General features: G+C 39.4%; 3 protein-coding genes across 5 annotated transcripts; all 3 read right to left on the bottom strand.

The window, feature by feature from the left end:
* Positions 1–244: 244 nt before the first annotated feature.
* On the bottom strand, positions 245–4792 carry LOC129588149 (post-GPI attachment to proteins factor 6-like). Its single transcript, XM_055482269.1, has 4 exons — positions 3674–4792; positions 2159–2857; positions 1321–2048; positions 245–1028 (listed from the first exon to the last, which is right to left on the bottom strand). Exons 1-4 carry the CDS (start codon positions 4322–4324, stop codon positions 710–712), a joined length of 2397 nt encoding a protein of 798 aa, XP_055338244.1. The 5' UTR covers positions 4325–4792; the 3' UTR covers positions 245–709.
* A 1227-nt stretch (positions 4793–6019) lies between these two features.
* LOC129588151 (protein MEMO1-like) lies at positions 6020–9799 on the bottom strand. 2 transcript variants are annotated; one of them, XM_055482273.1, is made up of 7 exons: positions 9338–9799; positions 9009–9087; positions 8771–8861; positions 8633–8701; positions 7930–8297; positions 7532–7608; positions 6020–6676 (listed from the first exon to the last, which is right to left on the bottom strand). In XM_055482273.1, exons 2-7 carry the CDS (start codon positions 9055–9057, stop codon positions 6434–6436), a joined length of 897 nt encoding a protein of 298 aa, XP_055338248.1. In that variant the 5' UTR covers positions 9058–9087; positions 9338–9799; the 3' UTR covers positions 6020–6433. The 2 variants fall into 2 exon arrangements, with proteins under 2 accessions (XP_055338248.1, XP_055338247.1); XM_055482272.1 differs by having other exon boundaries at positions 6022–6676; positions 9009–9084; positions 9338–9795.
* Positions 9800–12332: 2533 nt separating this feature from the next.
* On the bottom strand, positions 12333–16180 carry LOC129588152 (uncharacterized). 2 transcript variants are annotated; one of them, XM_055482274.1, is made up of 5 exons: positions 16106–16180; positions 14620–15309; positions 14339–14509; positions 12877–12895; positions 12333–12751 (listed from the first exon to the last, which is right to left on the bottom strand). In XM_055482274.1, the coding sequence occupies exons 2-5, from the start codon at positions 14693–14695 to the stop codon at positions 12535–12537; spliced, it is 483 nt and encodes a 160-aa protein (XP_055338249.1). In that variant the 5' UTR covers positions 14696–15309; positions 16106–16180; the 3' UTR covers positions 12333–12534. The 2 variants fall into 2 exon arrangements, with proteins under 2 accessions (XP_055338249.1, XP_055338250.1); XM_055482275.1 differs by lacking the exon at positions 16106–16180 and adding an exon at positions 15679–15818.
* Positions 16181–17453: the final 1273 nt, after the last annotated feature.

Genomic DNA, 17453 nt, shown 5'->3' with positions numbered 1-17453 from the left:
TCTCGTATCACACAAATGTGGACGACGTTCACACTTCACACACAAAACACAAGTACACTGAGATAAAACTAATAAAAGTTAACTCTACAGACTAGATGCGTTATTGATGTACGCTACATACCACGATGGTCCCCGAAATCCTTACAATTAGCAGTGGGCACACCAGACTGACCGCACAATAATTTAATTAATTAACAAGTATTTTGACATGCTGCGAAGAACAATCAATATATGCACAGGAATGCACAAAACTAATTGCATTATATCTACTTTCAGCGTTCGCATTTGTAATACATACAATTACAAGTAACAAGCAGCAATTCTATCGATCCACACAAAAAAACGTTAATCCATGCCCACGGGGATTGGATAAGCAAAATTATGCATATCGTAATTAATACTGCCTCACAAGGGAAAATTTTCCGATGCAGATATTAAAACCGAACTAAACCAGCATTATAACTCCGTAAAAACAAATTAAAAAACACCCTATACAATTCTGCATGCTAATTAGCAAACAAATATAGAACTCTCAACCGGAAACAAACTTGAGTTAACTAACAGATCCCCACAACTCACCCAAACCGGAAATCTTGCGAGGTAAAACTGTTAACAAATTGATACATGAAATTGTTTCTCAGTTCTGTTCCAAAATTAAGAGTTCAAAAATAAAAAATGCAGTATTCCATGCATCTTTGACGGCCAGCCGTTACGCTACCACTTCTCCTTGTGCCGGTCTCAAAAAATCTTGGCTGGAACCACTCCCTGTGCTTACGCTGAGATCAGAATCTGTCGAAATAATACGAAATTTGGGATATTTGCCATGAGACCGATGGTGTAGCGGTGGCAAAAAGCATATCACAGCCATTGCCATTGCAATATGCCAGACGCTATGTACGAATTTGTAGTTTGTCTTGGTTTCCACGAAGGCAAACAAAATCAATCCCAATGCAGCAAATGCGAATCCGGGCAGAAAGTGCCTTAGCCAGTACATTTTCTGAGGGGCGATTTTTTTCATGCGGTAAGACCTGCAAAAGGAAATAAGGTTAAAAATTTAGTCATCGAAGAAGACAGATACAAAAAAATGTACCTAAGTAGTTACGAAACGGACAATCATACGTGCAAAAATTTCTCCATTTAAACGTTTAAAAATTATTTTACGCGAAATTCGACTCGATTCTAATACAACTCGAATCCTACCGCAAGTTCTATAATCCCAGGGCTGCAGTTAATTAAGCAAGTTCTGTTGAATGTAACTCTAGGTTTATTCAGTATACGGCGTCAACCTATTTAACAGCTCTATCAATGAATTAAACTTACCGAAATCCCCAAGATACAGCCAGAATAATCACAGCGGTCAATGCGGGAACAGCAAATACCCATAAACCAGTTTTTTCGTACTCGACGCCCAGTGCGATCCCAATGCATCCGACCATATGGCACACCGATTTCAACTGTGGTGGTAAATCAGCCATTGCGACAATTGTCATCCAGAAGGACAGAATGGACACGTAGAAATCACAAAATTGCAACACATTAAAATCCATAATGCAAAGCTTCAAGTATTTGGACGGTTGATCACAAGCATGGTAAAACGAGCTGAAGAAACATGTTGCTCCATAAACAACTGACTCGGTAACGTAGCGCCGTCGAACAGCCACAACCGTTGCAGGGATGAAAAACACGTTGCTGATAGTCAGGAAAAACAGGGAGAGCAAGAGATCAGTTGTGGTGTCGGCCGTCGAAGAGTCAGTACAATCCCATCCCTGCCATCCTGCAGTACACACGCAGGCACTGGTGATTAATACACCACTACTAAGCGATACTCTGCAGTTGCCGTGAAGGCCACAAGAGCCCTGATTGCACTGATCCGTCTTCACAGTTAATTCAACTGGTAAATACTCGACGATATTTGATTCAATGGTGACCAGCGGCCGGCCTTGAATGTTCAAGTGCCATGTTCCCACTTCCGGATAAGGGATTAGGACTTCCGAGTAAAGATGCGTTGCATTAACGATCAACAAAGGTCCTTGGCAAGTTTTAACAATCTGAAAAAATTAAATACATTAAAACAAAATATTCTCAACTGCCTAAGCTTGGAGCTGTCGATAATATATGCACTGATCATCTACCGCACAAAACATGTTCCACGGCTTACATCGAATCGAGAATTTGTACCCAGATGTAGACATGCCACAATGGTAAGATTCTCCAAATCTTCCATTTCGTTGTCAGTTAAATTCAGTGCAACATGCAGTGTTCCTCCTGTATCTCTGTATGGCTCAATTTCAAAACGCAAAACGGTATCCGAAAATACAGAGCGTGGCACAAATATGTACTCGGAATTTGGCATAGCAAAATTTGTAACTCCAAAGCTACTAGAAAATGCCGGCATGTACTCCAATCGCGGCATATCTCGTACATAAGGGCAGTGTGGCTGTTCCAAAGGCACCTGCAGCTGTTCGGCCGATACTTGATAAAATGTGTCGTTGACCATTTGTCCAGAAGAAAAATTGCCCGAACCCAATACCCTGCTAGTATTAACAGATGCACTGGGCAGCAGTGACTGCTGTAGCCATTCCTTAATAGACACCAAAGGTCCGCTGCAGGAAACCGGGGTGACAGTGATAAGAAACTCCGCAGCTTCGTTTTTGCCGAATTCCGTAAGGATATACTGGCACTTCTTCTGGATAGGCGGATACTTCAGCTTACAAACAGTTGTTCCACACTCCTTCCGGTGCATAAAAGATGTGACATTCCCCGATGGGATACCATCGGAACGCGCGCTGATTTGAAGAGGGCATCGCGATTGTTTATCGCACTTTATCACTACTTCGACTGAATCGTAGTAGTCTCCCTAAAACACCACTCAAGTGATAAAAAGGAAGAATTTGTGACTGAAGCGTATGCGTTTTAATTTACATAACGGCACTGCAAAAAATCGATATCTTATACTGCACAAAAATAGTCAAAAATCAAAATAAAACCAAAATAACACTGACTATTGATCGATATAATTTTATTAAATATAATTTTATTAAATTGGTTTACGCAGTGCACAATACAGACACGGTGTACAGCACAGAACAGAGCATGTAGTGGGAGCATTCGTTTAAAGAAAAATAACGCCAACAAATTAAATAATCACAAAAATATCTGCCTATTTCGCCTGTTTCCGTTGCAGTACTCGTACCAGAGTTACTGCTATATATACACTGTATGTACAGCAAAAGAAACAAGAAAATATACTTGGAACACAAAAGTCTGTAATCACGATTCACGCATTCACGCACCATGCACAACAGGTATAAAAAGAGCAACACTTCTGCTTGAAAGCAGCAGTCATGGAATCAATACGGTACTCTGGATACTGCAATGAACCAGAAGCAGACACAAATACAAAAGCGGAAAAGCACGACCATGCACTGAACTGAATAAGAAACGTTTGAGTAACTCTATACAGTGTTTACTTATCAATCAATTCAACAAAAATAGCTCACAAATCCAAAAAAGTTACCTGCCAGTATAATGTTATTATTCCAACCTTACTAATTAAAAAATTAAAAATTGAAAACAAAGCGGAGAATATGATAGGTAGTCCGGAAAAACAACGAAGTGAAAAAAAAACTCTAGTCAGCTGTACTCATTAGATAGCCAAAAAACCAACACTTACTTGTAAACATAAACGAAACAGCTGTCGCTGTGAGCGATTGTTATTCTGCTGAAACGCAAGCGTTCGCGCGGCCTCCAATTCCACGATGGGATCGGGAAATTTGGAGACCAAAAACGACGCAAAATACGTGATGTCACATTTCGCAAACAGACCCGTCTGCTTCATGTGCTCCTGGACTTCCTTGACAAATACGGCCGAAAACCAATAACCCTCCCTGGGAGCTGGCACCGTAATCTTCCAGGTGGTATCCGTCGCTGGAAAATCAAAATAGGCGAAATCCGAGCGGTTCCCAAACACATTATCGGCCCATGTTTCGTTTTTTAGGAGGAACAAAGGAAAACCTCCATGCTGAATAAATGCCGCGATGGTTTTGTCGTCCGAGCATCCCTTCGGAGTACTCTGGGAGGAGAACCCGAAGATGGCGCTCTGCGTGAAGGGAGGCACGACGAACTCGGTCAGCACGACGTCCTTGTACGACGCATAACTGTTAACGCGGCGGCCTGCATTGACCTGCACAACTTTATAAACCAGTCCATCTTCTAGAAACGCTGACGATGTCACGTTTTCCTCCGCTCCAGTTGGCGTGAAGTGCATCCATATGGAAAGCAGGATCACAGCTGTTAAGACGCAGTGTCCCTGTGGGGCCAACATAGCTGCTCATTGCTGGGACATTTCTCATGAATCGATTTATTATGCCAGTCTATCCACGCGGTAGGCAAATGAACTTGCAGTTTTCCCGGATTCGCAAATCGCAGTGCAGTCAACAAAATTACAAGATGGTAACAATTGCTTCAACTTGCTGACAAACATCAAAATCCGATAACAGAACCAGGTGGTGCGGTGCTGTTATTAAATCGCAATTTTGATAACGACAGCCAGATAACAAACGAACAGCTGTCAAAGTGTTGTTCACGCATCCATCGTCCCAAAGTCCAGAAAGAAACTTATTTCCCAGGCGTCAGGAACTCACATTTCACAGACCTACTAAGATGCATCGATAAAAGGTCTGGCAAAACTGAAGATGCAATTTTATCGATTGCCCGACCACAAAGTAACAAAATAATTTTTATCCTGTTATAATACAGTTACTAGTACTGTATGTTGTTCATGCTTGGAACAAATCATTACGTGCGGTCGTGTGAAGTCTTTCTGACAAACGATTCTGCGCCTGTACCGAGATTGCCTTACGACTACGTCACTGCACTCGTATTATTATTGTGACTCGATCGGCGTGAGCGTGTAAAAAGTTGTTTCCACTTTTCGGTCAAACTCCGGTTTAATCATCAAACCGAACGACAACCGCGAAAACGATATTAATAACATTTAAATTATTTTATTTGTTTAAGGTACATACTTCTTTCTTGGGCTCTGTACCTATATACTGGCTAGAAGCATTTAACAGCTACAAACTACAAACTAAAACGAGACGTACAACAGAAGTACAGATGTTCCATGTATATATACGCTTATCATATAGATGTAGTATATTTTCATGAATTATTGAATGCTTAATTCATAAAAATTTATTTTTCTCTCGAATAAGAGGAAATTTTCTTCTTTTTCGAGAGAAATATAAGTACTGTATCATTTTTGGAAGAGGAGTGAACGTTCCTTAGCAATCCCACATGCACCACCTGAAAACACAGTACCATACACATGCACACACATGCACAAGCAAACCAGATCCACCGTCCTGATTCGCAAATCATACTTTAAAAAAGAAAAATCTGGATGAAGTTTTACCTATCAGGCTATCACCTATGTCAACTTTGACCGGTCAACGCGCACTGCGCAAGATCACTGTTAGATATGTTAGTACAGTACATGCTAACGTGGCTCGCAAGTTGCCGGCCAACTTGATTTCCGGTGAAACCTGCGAAAGAGCCGGCCAGCTCAGGCCATGAAAAACAACTACGACTCGCCACCAGAAGTGTAAAATACGGTCGATGACTCTTTGAAACACGAGGTTTTTAACAGGAAAACAACACCTCACCTATACTCGGCTATTGTGAACAACCACCGGGTGTGCACTGTGCAACCTCGTGAGTTGGAAAACCAGTTCCGAAACAGTCTATCGGCAAATACTACAATGATGCGTTTCATGCATTAATTCATGGTTCCTTTTAACTATAATGATGCGAATTCTAACATCCTTTAATACGAAAAACCCCAACCAAATACGCAACCAGTCTTCGGACATGGTTAATTATAGCTGTTCGTATGACTCAGATTAGTAACAGCCGATATTGCGCATGTATGCGGTAGGACTTTCCAGTAAGTAATTAACTGCGCACCACAAGCTACAGCCAAATTCTTTTTACTAGTAAACTGAATTCAGATTTTCGCACAATTTTGATTATATCCGAGGCATCATTCGATACTATTAACACTCACTCAAAAAAGGAACTGAAATCCACATAAAATACACAATTAATTTTCTCAAAACAGATTATCAGATCCTGAAATGGCCTATACCAGTGGAAAACAAATATCAGTAGAAAACAAATCAGCGCCATCGCAGTGCGTAACCATTCAACAATTTCCTTTATTACGGAAGGACGTATCCCTGAGATTTCATTGACGGTGAGTAATGCAGTAAGCACAAAAACCAACGTCAAAATGGCGTGCTATTTAAGGGGTAGGGAAAAAGTAAAAGTTTAACGAAACTGCATAACAGGGAATACACAGTCAAGGTAAAAATAACGGCAATTAAGCGTAGCAGAAAAAACTAACAAGTAAAAATATCAAAAATTAACAATCCTAATATAAAACCAACGAGGCCGACGCATAACTCACAGAAGAATCACGAGTCGATTTGCATGGATTCGACTGAGCATATTTGGTAAACTTGAGCGCCATTTTGGGAATATTTGGACGGTCACGCAACGACTCTGACATTGCCAACAGAATCGAAATGGGATTACGACCACAAACCGTATTTCCGTATTCCTGCAAGTAAGCACGGAATTTCTTTGCGTTTAGTTCTTCGATGATATCCATTCCCTAAAGCAAAACCACGCCGCATTACTTAGTGCGCTATTTCATCGTCATGCAAACTTCAGTGAGTAGCTCACCATCACACACTGCACGCTGCAGTATTATATAAATATAGATACTTTGTTACTTACCTTAATTATACCGAATACGAGTACAGATGTTGCATTTAATTATACCTTCTTAGTCACATTAGTTATACCGATGTTTCATTTATTCAAATGTATTAGCTGCTTCGTAATTTGATAGTCTGCACCCTTACACAGAAACGTATTGAACTCAGTTATATAATCAATATATATTATATAAAATGTTTTTTTATTATGTGAAATCTTTAAGAAGCTCTTAACTATGCAGAAACTCGTATTCGTTGCAGCAACCAGGCTCGAATCCATCAGCCTGGGTGAAATTATTTAACAGTCACAAAATACATTTTCTGCTTTTCATGCATACCTATAAGTACAAGTTGGATGGGATTTCAAATGGGTTGCGTAAAGGTACGGCAGTGCGCAATGAAACGCGGTGTTGACCTTGACGTGATAGCCACTACACTACAATTGTTGCCGAAATGCCAGATTTAAAAATTTTGTACGTACTACAAATAAACTATAAAATTTTGGCTTAATGCAGAAGAGTAATTAGGCGAATATGACTACACCAATAATATTTGGCGCGCACGAGCAATGCCAAATGCCTGAAACGCCGAAATAGAATGGCGTTGCGAGTCGTGGTATCGCACTCAGCGTCACCCATGATTTGTATTTTCGGCTGTACGCAACCCATGTGAACTCCGGCTTGTACCTAAGTATTTTGATATAAATAGACCAGCATGCTTACGTAAAAATTATAAATTGAATTACATACCAGCCTGTCCAGTTTTTCAATGCTTTCGTGAATTTCCCCCCAAGCAGCATTATAATAAATGTAATTAAATCGTTTTCCTGCAACAAACAACATTTTAACAAATTCCAAGCGAAAATATGTAGACTTATGTACCGTAAAACATACATTAAACATGACGAATTAAATACGATAAACAATAATAAACAAAAAACAGATATAAAATAAATGCAAATGCATTAAAATATTTAATAGTGTACAATAAACATAAAATACTTTAATATATAAAATAAACTATATAGATATAACATGTTAAAAACCTTATTACCACTGAATCCATTAGTTTTCTACATATCACATTCCTTAGTTAGATCGAAAATGTAAAACCTGAGGTGAGATCGATAAAGATTCGGTATCCTTACCCCAGTGACAAAAATCAGACGATACGACAAATAAATTTGTGGGATCATCCAGGTATTTACTGAGTAAACTTCCGTATTCCGCTTCTTTTGCCGCTGACAAATTTCCTACCAGAACAGGAACGATGCTGAAAGAGCCTTTTCGAGATTCCATGATTTTGGCTATGTAAGGCAGATGCATTTCCAGACTGTGCTCCTCCTCATCCGTTTGCTGGGACATGTCTTGGAACATTTTCGTTGCACGTAGATCCGATACGGTAGCCTGATCGATGGGAAGGTTGTACAGCGGTGTTTCATACTGTTTCATCGTAGTTAAGGCACATCCATCCAAATATACGTGATGCGATGGTCCCAAAACAAATATTCGTTTTCTGCAGTTTGGTAAAATTAATATTAACGACACAAACCAAGATCCATGTGATACAAAACGGCCAAAAAAAAACCCAGAAATACATTCACTACTCGTACACTTAAAAAATACGTTAAACATATTTTCATACTTAAACTTACTATAAAGATATGTTTGTTGGACTTAAAAAATGAAATACGTCGACGGCAAGGAAAAACTTGGCATCCACAAGAAACGCATTAATGCATGGGTGATTTTGGTAAGTACGATGTCTGAATTGACTGTGTTCAAAATAAATCTTCAAAATCAGCAAAAGGGAAATTTAATCACGAAGCGATTATCAGCTATAACACTTACACCGTGGACGGATCAATCTGGTTATACGCAAAGGCCGCGCAAGGACCCGAATAAGCATAACCCGCGTGGCTACAAAAAGAAGGATGCGCGCTCTAATGTCGGAATCACATCATTAAGGCAGGATAATTATTCACTTACGGTGCTATAATAGCACGAGCCGAAGCCCGTCTGGGCTCGGATTCATCTGCCGCTTTCAACCAGCCACTAAGTTGGCGATCCAGTTTCGCTCCTACAACGAAACAGCCAATATATGCTGAATCACGCTGGGTACGCGCACATTCCTCGCTGGTCGCTGCACATTCGGTGATGCAGCGAAGGAAACGCTCGGATCCGCAATTACAAAAAAGGCTTAAGGAATATCAGTTATATTACTTACCATCGGAGAGATACCAGCTTCCAGCATGGGTGGCCTTACGAACTGCCATTGTGAATCAGAGATATTTACACTGGATCTGCTGAAAAAAGCACTGGATTAGAACAGTAACACCTTCAACGAGGGTGATACTCGTTGTTACTCAAAAAACTCTAAAGTCTAACACTCTTGAAGTTAAGTAGTCATCGCGTAATATCGACATAAGGGTCTAAACCCCCAAATAAGAGATACCACAAACAAACATTCAGCGTTAAGCGAGAATGTTTGAACGAAGTACCTCCAAATTCCAATAACTAACTGGAAGTCTACTTACGCAGTTGCATACGACTAACCTGGGCTCTTCTCACATTCACAGCGACCAGATAGCTGTTCGAGTCGATTCCAGGGCAATTCGCAAGTTCTACCTATAATGCTGAGGAAGTCGACTGTGCTTTTGTTCACTCAGAGCAAAACAAACAAAGACGGAAGGTGTTATAACTTAGCATAACTGCAAAAGTAAACAAGCGGAAGCCAGCAGTTTTTTGAATGCTGAAAAGTGAAAACTCATGCAGCATTAAACAGCGTATCGTGTCGAGGGGCAACCCAAGGGGTTTCCCCCTTGTTTGTTCCTAGTAGTTGTTGTCGAGTTTTCACTGCTGTCTGCTGATGACTGCTTCCAGAAGAAATGCAATGTAACGTAAGTAGTAGTAAGTACTGTCCAGAAGAAACGTAAGTTATGTGGAAATGTAAGAATCCAGCGATGTAGCTACGTAGCATTGTTGTGAACAAAAGGAGCATACGTATACTGCATCCAAAGTTCCAAACGTTCCTAACATGAATCAGCGGATCAGCACCGAGATTCAACGACGCGATGCCGCATCGCGAGCGCCGTTATTAGCAAGTTTACACTTTACAGTTAATAAGTAGGTTGCGTTTTGCACGGCCATACGATTAACGGCAAAATTAACGACGGCTTTAACGTTGGTAATTTAATGTTCCGTTGATTCGAATAAGAGGTTGCGTTATACACTAAACGATTTACTGCCCCTGAAATTAACGGGAGGAACTGCTATCAACCAGTCTCCATTCATCATTTCGTTTACCAGCGTGAAGATAACAAAATGCAGATTTTTCATGTGATGTAAATACGTTAGAGAGAACTGCGGTTTAAGTTTCCGCACAGACGTTATAAAGATTAGTGTTTTCATTCTGGAATTCATGAAGTTCTTGAAAACTGGTTAGTGTGCACTGTGCAGTAATGCACAGTACAGGCTACAAAGTTGCTAAGTTAGAACATTTGGTTAGAACAGAAGTTAGAACATTTGGTTGATGAATCAGCAAAGTACTCGTATAACTGTTTTAGTTTTACAATAATTTTTATATTTATGACAAAGTAAGTAAATTAATTTGCTTTCTAAATGGCAAAACATCACTGACAGAAGTTCAACAACTGCCGAGACTGGCACAATTTTCGAAAATTCGAGTCGAGGGCAACTCAGGATTGAATGCCCAGGCAGAAATTCACTGGGTAGACTGACTAGCCTATGCAGTCTTCGTGCTCAATGGTCCATGTGGGCCCAGTCGTTCATTACTAAATTCCAACGTCGTTATTAACGAAACGATACCCCCTTCGTTTCGTTAATAACGACGGGTACTGCCGTTTAAACGTTCGTTAACTGTACCCCGTCGTTAATTCTATCGTCAATCGTACCCCTTCGTTGATACCGCAACCTGCTTAATGTAATGAAATGTAATGAAATGAAATGAAGTTAATGAAGTGTAATGTAATGAAATGAAGTTTATTGTCCTTGCAACGAAGCGACTGCCCCCTCTAAGCTTCAGACAGCGGAGAACAAACCAGAATGTTAAAATAACATCGAAATGCGATACCACGGAAACATGAAAGCCAGCGGAAAAAAGTATAAAGCAGAAAAAAAGTCAACACATGCAAAAACAAACATCAGCACATGAAAAGCACTTAAAACTGCATGTTGTCGGTACGGTTGCGATAAGTTGCGTTTATTGTGGAAAAAGGGCGGGGAGGCGATCGCGCTGGGGTCGATGCATAAAACCAAACCCACACATATCAGTAAAATTACCATTTTCAAAAAAATTTCCAAAACAAAACTGTGGGAAAAAGGAGAACAAATTTTCTCTGTAATTAGGCCGCTTCTATAGGTTGATGCTTAAAAAGTGATTGTTTCCGAATGAAATAATCGTCGAGCAATATTCGAGTGAGTAAAGATAACGCTGTACTCCTACTCGTAGAGTATGCACGAAAGATTGCTTATTGCCAGTGTTTACGGGAAATTCATACAAATTACTATAGAAGTACGGATCTTTATGACCTCATCATTTACGTCTCCTGTCATGGGCTACGTACAGCTAATGTACTCATAGAGTCAAAGCTAAAAAAAACATAGCAAAACCGTCATAACTTTATAATAATTACCACATCTTAAGGAACAAGGCGCCAAATATCGCCGGAGCGATGCATTTTGCAAGAGTTTTTCAAAGCGGGTAACGTTTCTGTTTTGTCTACGGTCTACGGAGTAGGTTAGTATCCGATCGGCATATCTTGCCCAAGTACTTTACTTCCTGTACGAAAAGGTGCCAGGTTGACTCGACAATATATCTGTATACAGTAAGTAATTTAAGTCAAAAAGCGCTCTTTTGTGCGAATAGCATGCTATCGACAGTAATCAGTTAACGCGTTCCTTTTTACACGGTACACTTAACTTTTTTTATTCAGCAACAGCCACACTAATTAAAATGATGAAATTTTAAATATTGAAAAAACATCCAAAATCGTAAGCTCATTCTCTTAATTGTAAGATATTTTTATGCATAGTACCGTCTTTAATTTGCATGTCGCATATGATCTTAGGCTATGGTACGAGTACATAAATTATTATAATTACGCACTGAGCGATAATTTTACTGTTATTGTAACGCCACTAGAAGCTGAGTATACGGACCCGTGTACTGTATAGGTTGATCTGGTTTTTGAATATCAGATTTCTCGGAACTGTGTTAGAATGTGAGAAATTATCAATTATGCAAATGCCCACTCCATATCAGAAAAATGTTAACGACTGCTTATGTTCGATAACCGTCGACATTTCCCGGGCCGATCACAGGAAACAAGAACCACAAAGCGGTCAAATATCAATCAAGTTTCTCATATCTGGCACCATAATGTTATTAAGCGATAAATATGTATATATGTTGCAAAAACTGAATTTATTGCCATGATATACATATGTATAGCCGTAGAGATAATATTATAGCGGAATGTTTGATATCTGCATGTTATGAAAAGACATTAATTTTGCCGGTTATGACAAATTCTTAATGGCGAATGGACGCATCCTTTACTCTAATTCAGTTAAGCAGCAAACCATAGACTGATTTCGATGAAGAAGTGATCGATGATCGTGGACATGAAAATTAAAAACTTTACCGAATTGAAAAGCTAACTGGTAGTACTATATTCTCTAGTACAACATGCCAAAGCTGAATTGGAGATGGATTGTCTATCCCATTCATCTCATCTCGGTGCTACCAAAACTAAATTTCTCGTGAACATAAAGCCGAAAGCAAAAAGTAAGGCCCACATCAAAATAATTTTATCAGCCAAATGCTTCGTTGCAACATTGCATCCATCAAAATCACAGGTTAAAACATGACCTTTATAGCTGATTCGTTCCCAAACAAAAATTCCGTTCTGATCACCTAGCGAATCCACAGTGCAGCGGCGAATGTACCTGGAACAACAATAACATCGTGCCAACAAACGAATTAGCCAAATTTTAAAAAGTTAAATGTGTAATTTGCGTAAATAATTTTAAATCAAGAAAAGGTGTTTCACGCATCTATCTTGGGTACTTACAAAAATGTCTGATCCTCAACTGCAACAAGATCGGATTAGCTCAGCACAGGTCAATATATAATATTATTTGCACTGGGTGATATTCATAGAAATACTACCCAGTAGGAAGTAGAAGTATCAAATGCTGCTACAAAAAATTTGTTAGCTAGGACGAATCCTTTAACCTTTTCTTGTGTGTATCTGCAGTGATCAACTGACAATGAAAAATATCCTTACATCTGCGCATTTCCATTTTAGATGTGACTGATAATAACTGTGTTAAATCGAATGCGCAGATTTCTAGAATGCCCATATAACGGCATAACTTACTGTAGCTGCAATTAGCCAATTTGAAACTTTTTTGGATTTTACAGTAGTATTCTAAAGCACGAGACTTGTGCTAACATGAATAATCAATACTCACGGTGGCAATCGAAAGTTTCTGCATTATGCATGCAAACTATTAGACCACTGGGCTTTTGGTTGACAGTGCCAGGCGTTAAAGCTTGCAAGCGCTGTCAAAAACAACAGAAAAACTGGGTACATACAATTAATTGCACACACAACGTATGTAGGCGTGTGCATACATAAATTGCATGTTTCCTTTTGCCCAACCCTATCCTTGCGAAATCCTTTGAAAGAACGATCGAGTACTATTCTACTGCCCCAAACGTGAGTACAAGCTACCGTGCATAACATCAGTCTGTGGTTCAGCCAAAACTTTTCCTGATATATCTATATATATTCGTAAGCAAACGCAATAACATCAAATTTTAAGTATCTTTGTTTATAATTATTACAGTCATCAGTATGCCGGTTAAAGCATTTACTGGTGAGGTGAGTACTAAATCAGTATCTAATGTTTCTGATTTTAAAGTACGCAACCGGCTGCCTGATGAGTTGCCCATTAAGCAAAACTTGAACAATTTATATTTTAATTCTTGTGCAAATAGAAATATATAATAAATTGTTCTCGTTGGCTATTTATGCAGGACTTTCTAAAATAAGGCACCTAACGAATCCTGATAAATCAAACTACAACAAGCAAAATAACTTTTAGACGTACAGGTATGCATAAGGATATTAATACTTCTACTGATCTTACATCCAGTCATAAAAGATCCTCAGCATCAACTACCAAACTGAAAATACGAGTGGGAGAAAAAACGGTGCGTATTTCTCTCTAAATTGCATGTCTACTACAAGTCAAGCCTGTTATTAACTTGTTCCGGCAATCAAGATTAATTAAAAACGCATGATGCAGATATATGATTGCATGATTAAGTAAATGCAGATGTATATAGGGCCAAGTGCTGGGACCTTGGCGTGGCAGATCTAGATATTGTTTACCGGCCTAGCTTATAATTACTGATTATGCTCATTACTCGATGCCTCTGATGGTGAGGTTATAAAAGATGTTCGAGTATCATATCATTAATGAAATTACTCCAAAGAGCTTAGTCATAAGGTGCAACCTGCTTACGTGATTCTCCTTTCATTTTTATGCAGTATCTGGCGGGAAAGGTGCCGACAATCCCAGCTCTTCCGTCCATGCAGACGTCAACGTATGTGCTGTTGAAGGGATGAAAAGGATCTTCGCAAAATGGATCCGTTTTGTTGATAGAATCACAAACAAAGCAACCAATTGAGGAAGCTATAGGAACAGCAGTGGGAAATTAAGCGCTAACGATAACTTCCGGTCACTTTTATGCTAGACGAATAAGAACCGTCACATCTTCATCCCAGGGATGAGCTAGTACATACCTTTATCAACGACAGTCACGAGGTACGCCCACGCGATTACACCAATGACCGGTAGGTGCAACGAAACAACGCCCATGGCTTAAGTGAACACAACCATAATGATATCGGCATATGTCTGCATGCACTTAGGAGCGGATAATTGTAATAAGCGGTGAGTAATGTAATTGTGCCGACACAATACACATGACCCATATAAAAATTTAGCCTCTGTTCTTTCTGACGTAGTGGGAAGAACGGTAGAGCGGAACATGGACTAATGGGTCATTACTTCGACATGGTGTGGTTTCATCATGCCAATGGATCTGGTGGAGCGGCAGCAGCAAGGCGGAAGCGACTGGGAGGACTACACTTCCCAACCAGTCATCCACAACATGGGTTGATACCATAGGACACTGTTACAGTAGGCGGACACTGTATGGTATATGTGTATATAAGGAAAGGCGGGCATAAATTAATGATATTGATCTTGGCCCCTTCGCTAGTGGCCAAGTTCGCTAATCTGCCCATATACCATCCGGATTTGTAAGTGTATTTTTCACTCTCCGTCTACCGACAAACGAGTGACGAGATGGCAAATGTGGTGTGCATTTTTTATATGCATGAATCAAAATTCTTTCCAACAAATTCCCAAGAGGCCAGATCGGATAGCTTGGTGCGAGGAAAGCGTCGTCGGGTAATAAACCGGTTCATCTGTCGGAAATACAAGCTTACTTACAATTTAGCTGTCGTAACTGCACAATTGTTTCATCAATTTTGCCAACCGGGAGATACTAGTACTGATTTTGCAAATAAATAGACGACGCAATTCCAACAAGATTTATATCAGATTGTTATCAAACTTTTGTAACAGTGTACTAGAAAGCCGACAATAAAACATCCCATATATTTTAACTGTCCATGTAAAATATTGCTGAACGCAGCTTTCCTCTCAGGATCACTAATTACCGATCGTGTAAGTGCAAGTTAAATAATTGTTTACAAAGTGGTTCATAAAAATATAAGTTATCAGGCGAAATTTGAAGCGAACCTTACCGTTACAGCGATGGATTAATCAATTACCTTCGCTGCTAGTATAGTATATAATATGTATCGTTGTAATTTTATTGTTTTTGTCTAGATCCTACAGTAGCATCTAGGAAAGTATAGTGCTTTTTCTCTGTCATAATTACAGCAAGATATGAATTACATCAATATGTTTTTCTATGTCGCGCTCTAGTAAAATTAACGAATTCAAAACTTATATAAATAAATTTACTACAACAGCGAGGAATTGTTATTTGCATTGTATGTTGACACCTCCTGTTATAATTATGTCAGTCAGTACAATACAGCAAATAATAGTAATTACTGCAGATAAACGTGTTTCCATCAATACAACGTTAACAACTCTATGAAGATACTTCCGTTTGTGCAATATTTTGCTTCAATCACGCCTTAACAGTGTTGCGTAGGTACAATATTTAAAATAAAAAGTATCACTTCTTACCTGTATGCAGTTTTTCCAGTGCTTTGTGTTCTTCTTGTAGGCAAATGAATGAATGATCTTTAATGATGATTTTTTAATTCTAATAGCGCACATCAAGTGCTTCAATTGTTTAGATTAAGTGGCACCTAATGAACCGAAATAGCGGTCAACGCACACTCTTTCCCAACATGAGCTGCATCTTTATAAATTTTACTTTTGATGAGACACACTATGCCTTTATTAGCTAATGCACAACGCGACTAACAGCATCCCATATAATGTGGTACTAAAAGCTATTTACAAGCTCTAATGTTCAGCTGTTCTTCTTATTAGTTATTATTGCTCTGGTGACACAGCGGGACTTCCGCCGGTCAAAACATCCGATTTCAGTTAGAAATTGATGACTATTGTCTGCAATAAATGCAACGGTTAACGGAAGTTATATTGTTATTTACTAGTCTTCTGAGCGTGCTTAAAACTAAAAAACAGGTATTTCGCTTACACAAAAAAACAACTACCTTTTAATATAAACCATGCGCTTTACTACGAGTTAAAGTTAAAGCTTGTGGCATAAAGGGTTGTCAATATTCGCTTTAAGTTAGTTTCTGTGCCGAGTTCTTTCTAGAATGCGGCCTCCAATATGCTGTAGTTCTCACAAATCAGTGTATACTGTATGTTATTCAATGTATAAGTAATGAGTGTAGTCATTACGAGAGGACAATATTAGTTCGTTTTTTCCTGTATGATTGAGCAGCTGTATTGATGGACATTGCTAAGCTTTGTTGATGAGGTGGTGATTTGATGCCGCATTGTCGGCTTTAGAATTGCGGGATCCAGCAACGAAACTTCCAATTTGTTCACTGCATGTGTGAAATTCGATTGCTCGAGCACAGCCGCTGGTGCCGTAATACTGCCGCTATTTGCAGCTGCGTTCTGAAATAACATTATACTATTCATGCAGTTTCTTATAAAGTCTAGCTTTATGGATGTTTATGCTAAAAGCCATTGTAGTGCGAGTTCAAGCAAAGGACACACTCAGTCAACCAGCTGTCTTTTCTGCAGGGAGTGAAAAATCGAGCCGTGGAAGCAAACTGCATTACTTTAGCGCCAAGTGTATGGCAGACTTCCGGCGAGCAGCCTTTGAGGCATTCATAATGCCGTACGGTGGATCTTGTTGCGGCGCTTTGAGGAACTGCAGGAAATAGTGACCGGCACCATACAGAAGCTGATCTGTGCATCAAAACCGGAAATTGCTAATGCTCGCTTCTTATGTATCCACTTTATAAACCCCATTTGCTGCTAACTACTAAACTAGGATAAATATACAACCGCTTTTGAATTCTTGGTCGGCATATCATAATCTAGGAAT

The sequence above is a fragment of the Paramacrobiotus metropolitanus genome, unplaced genomic scaffold (assembly GCF_019649055.1).
Source record: "Paramacrobiotus metropolitanus isolate TYO unplaced genomic scaffold, Prichtersi_v1.0 Parri_scaffold0000028, whole genome shotgun sequence".
NCBI classification, from domain to species: Eukaryota; Metazoa; Tardigrada; class Eutardigrada; order Parachela; family Macrobiotidae; genus Paramacrobiotus; species Paramacrobiotus metropolitanus.
The sequence above is the reverse complement of the archived record's forward strand: the minus strand, read 5'-3'. Positions and strand labels throughout refer to the sequence as shown.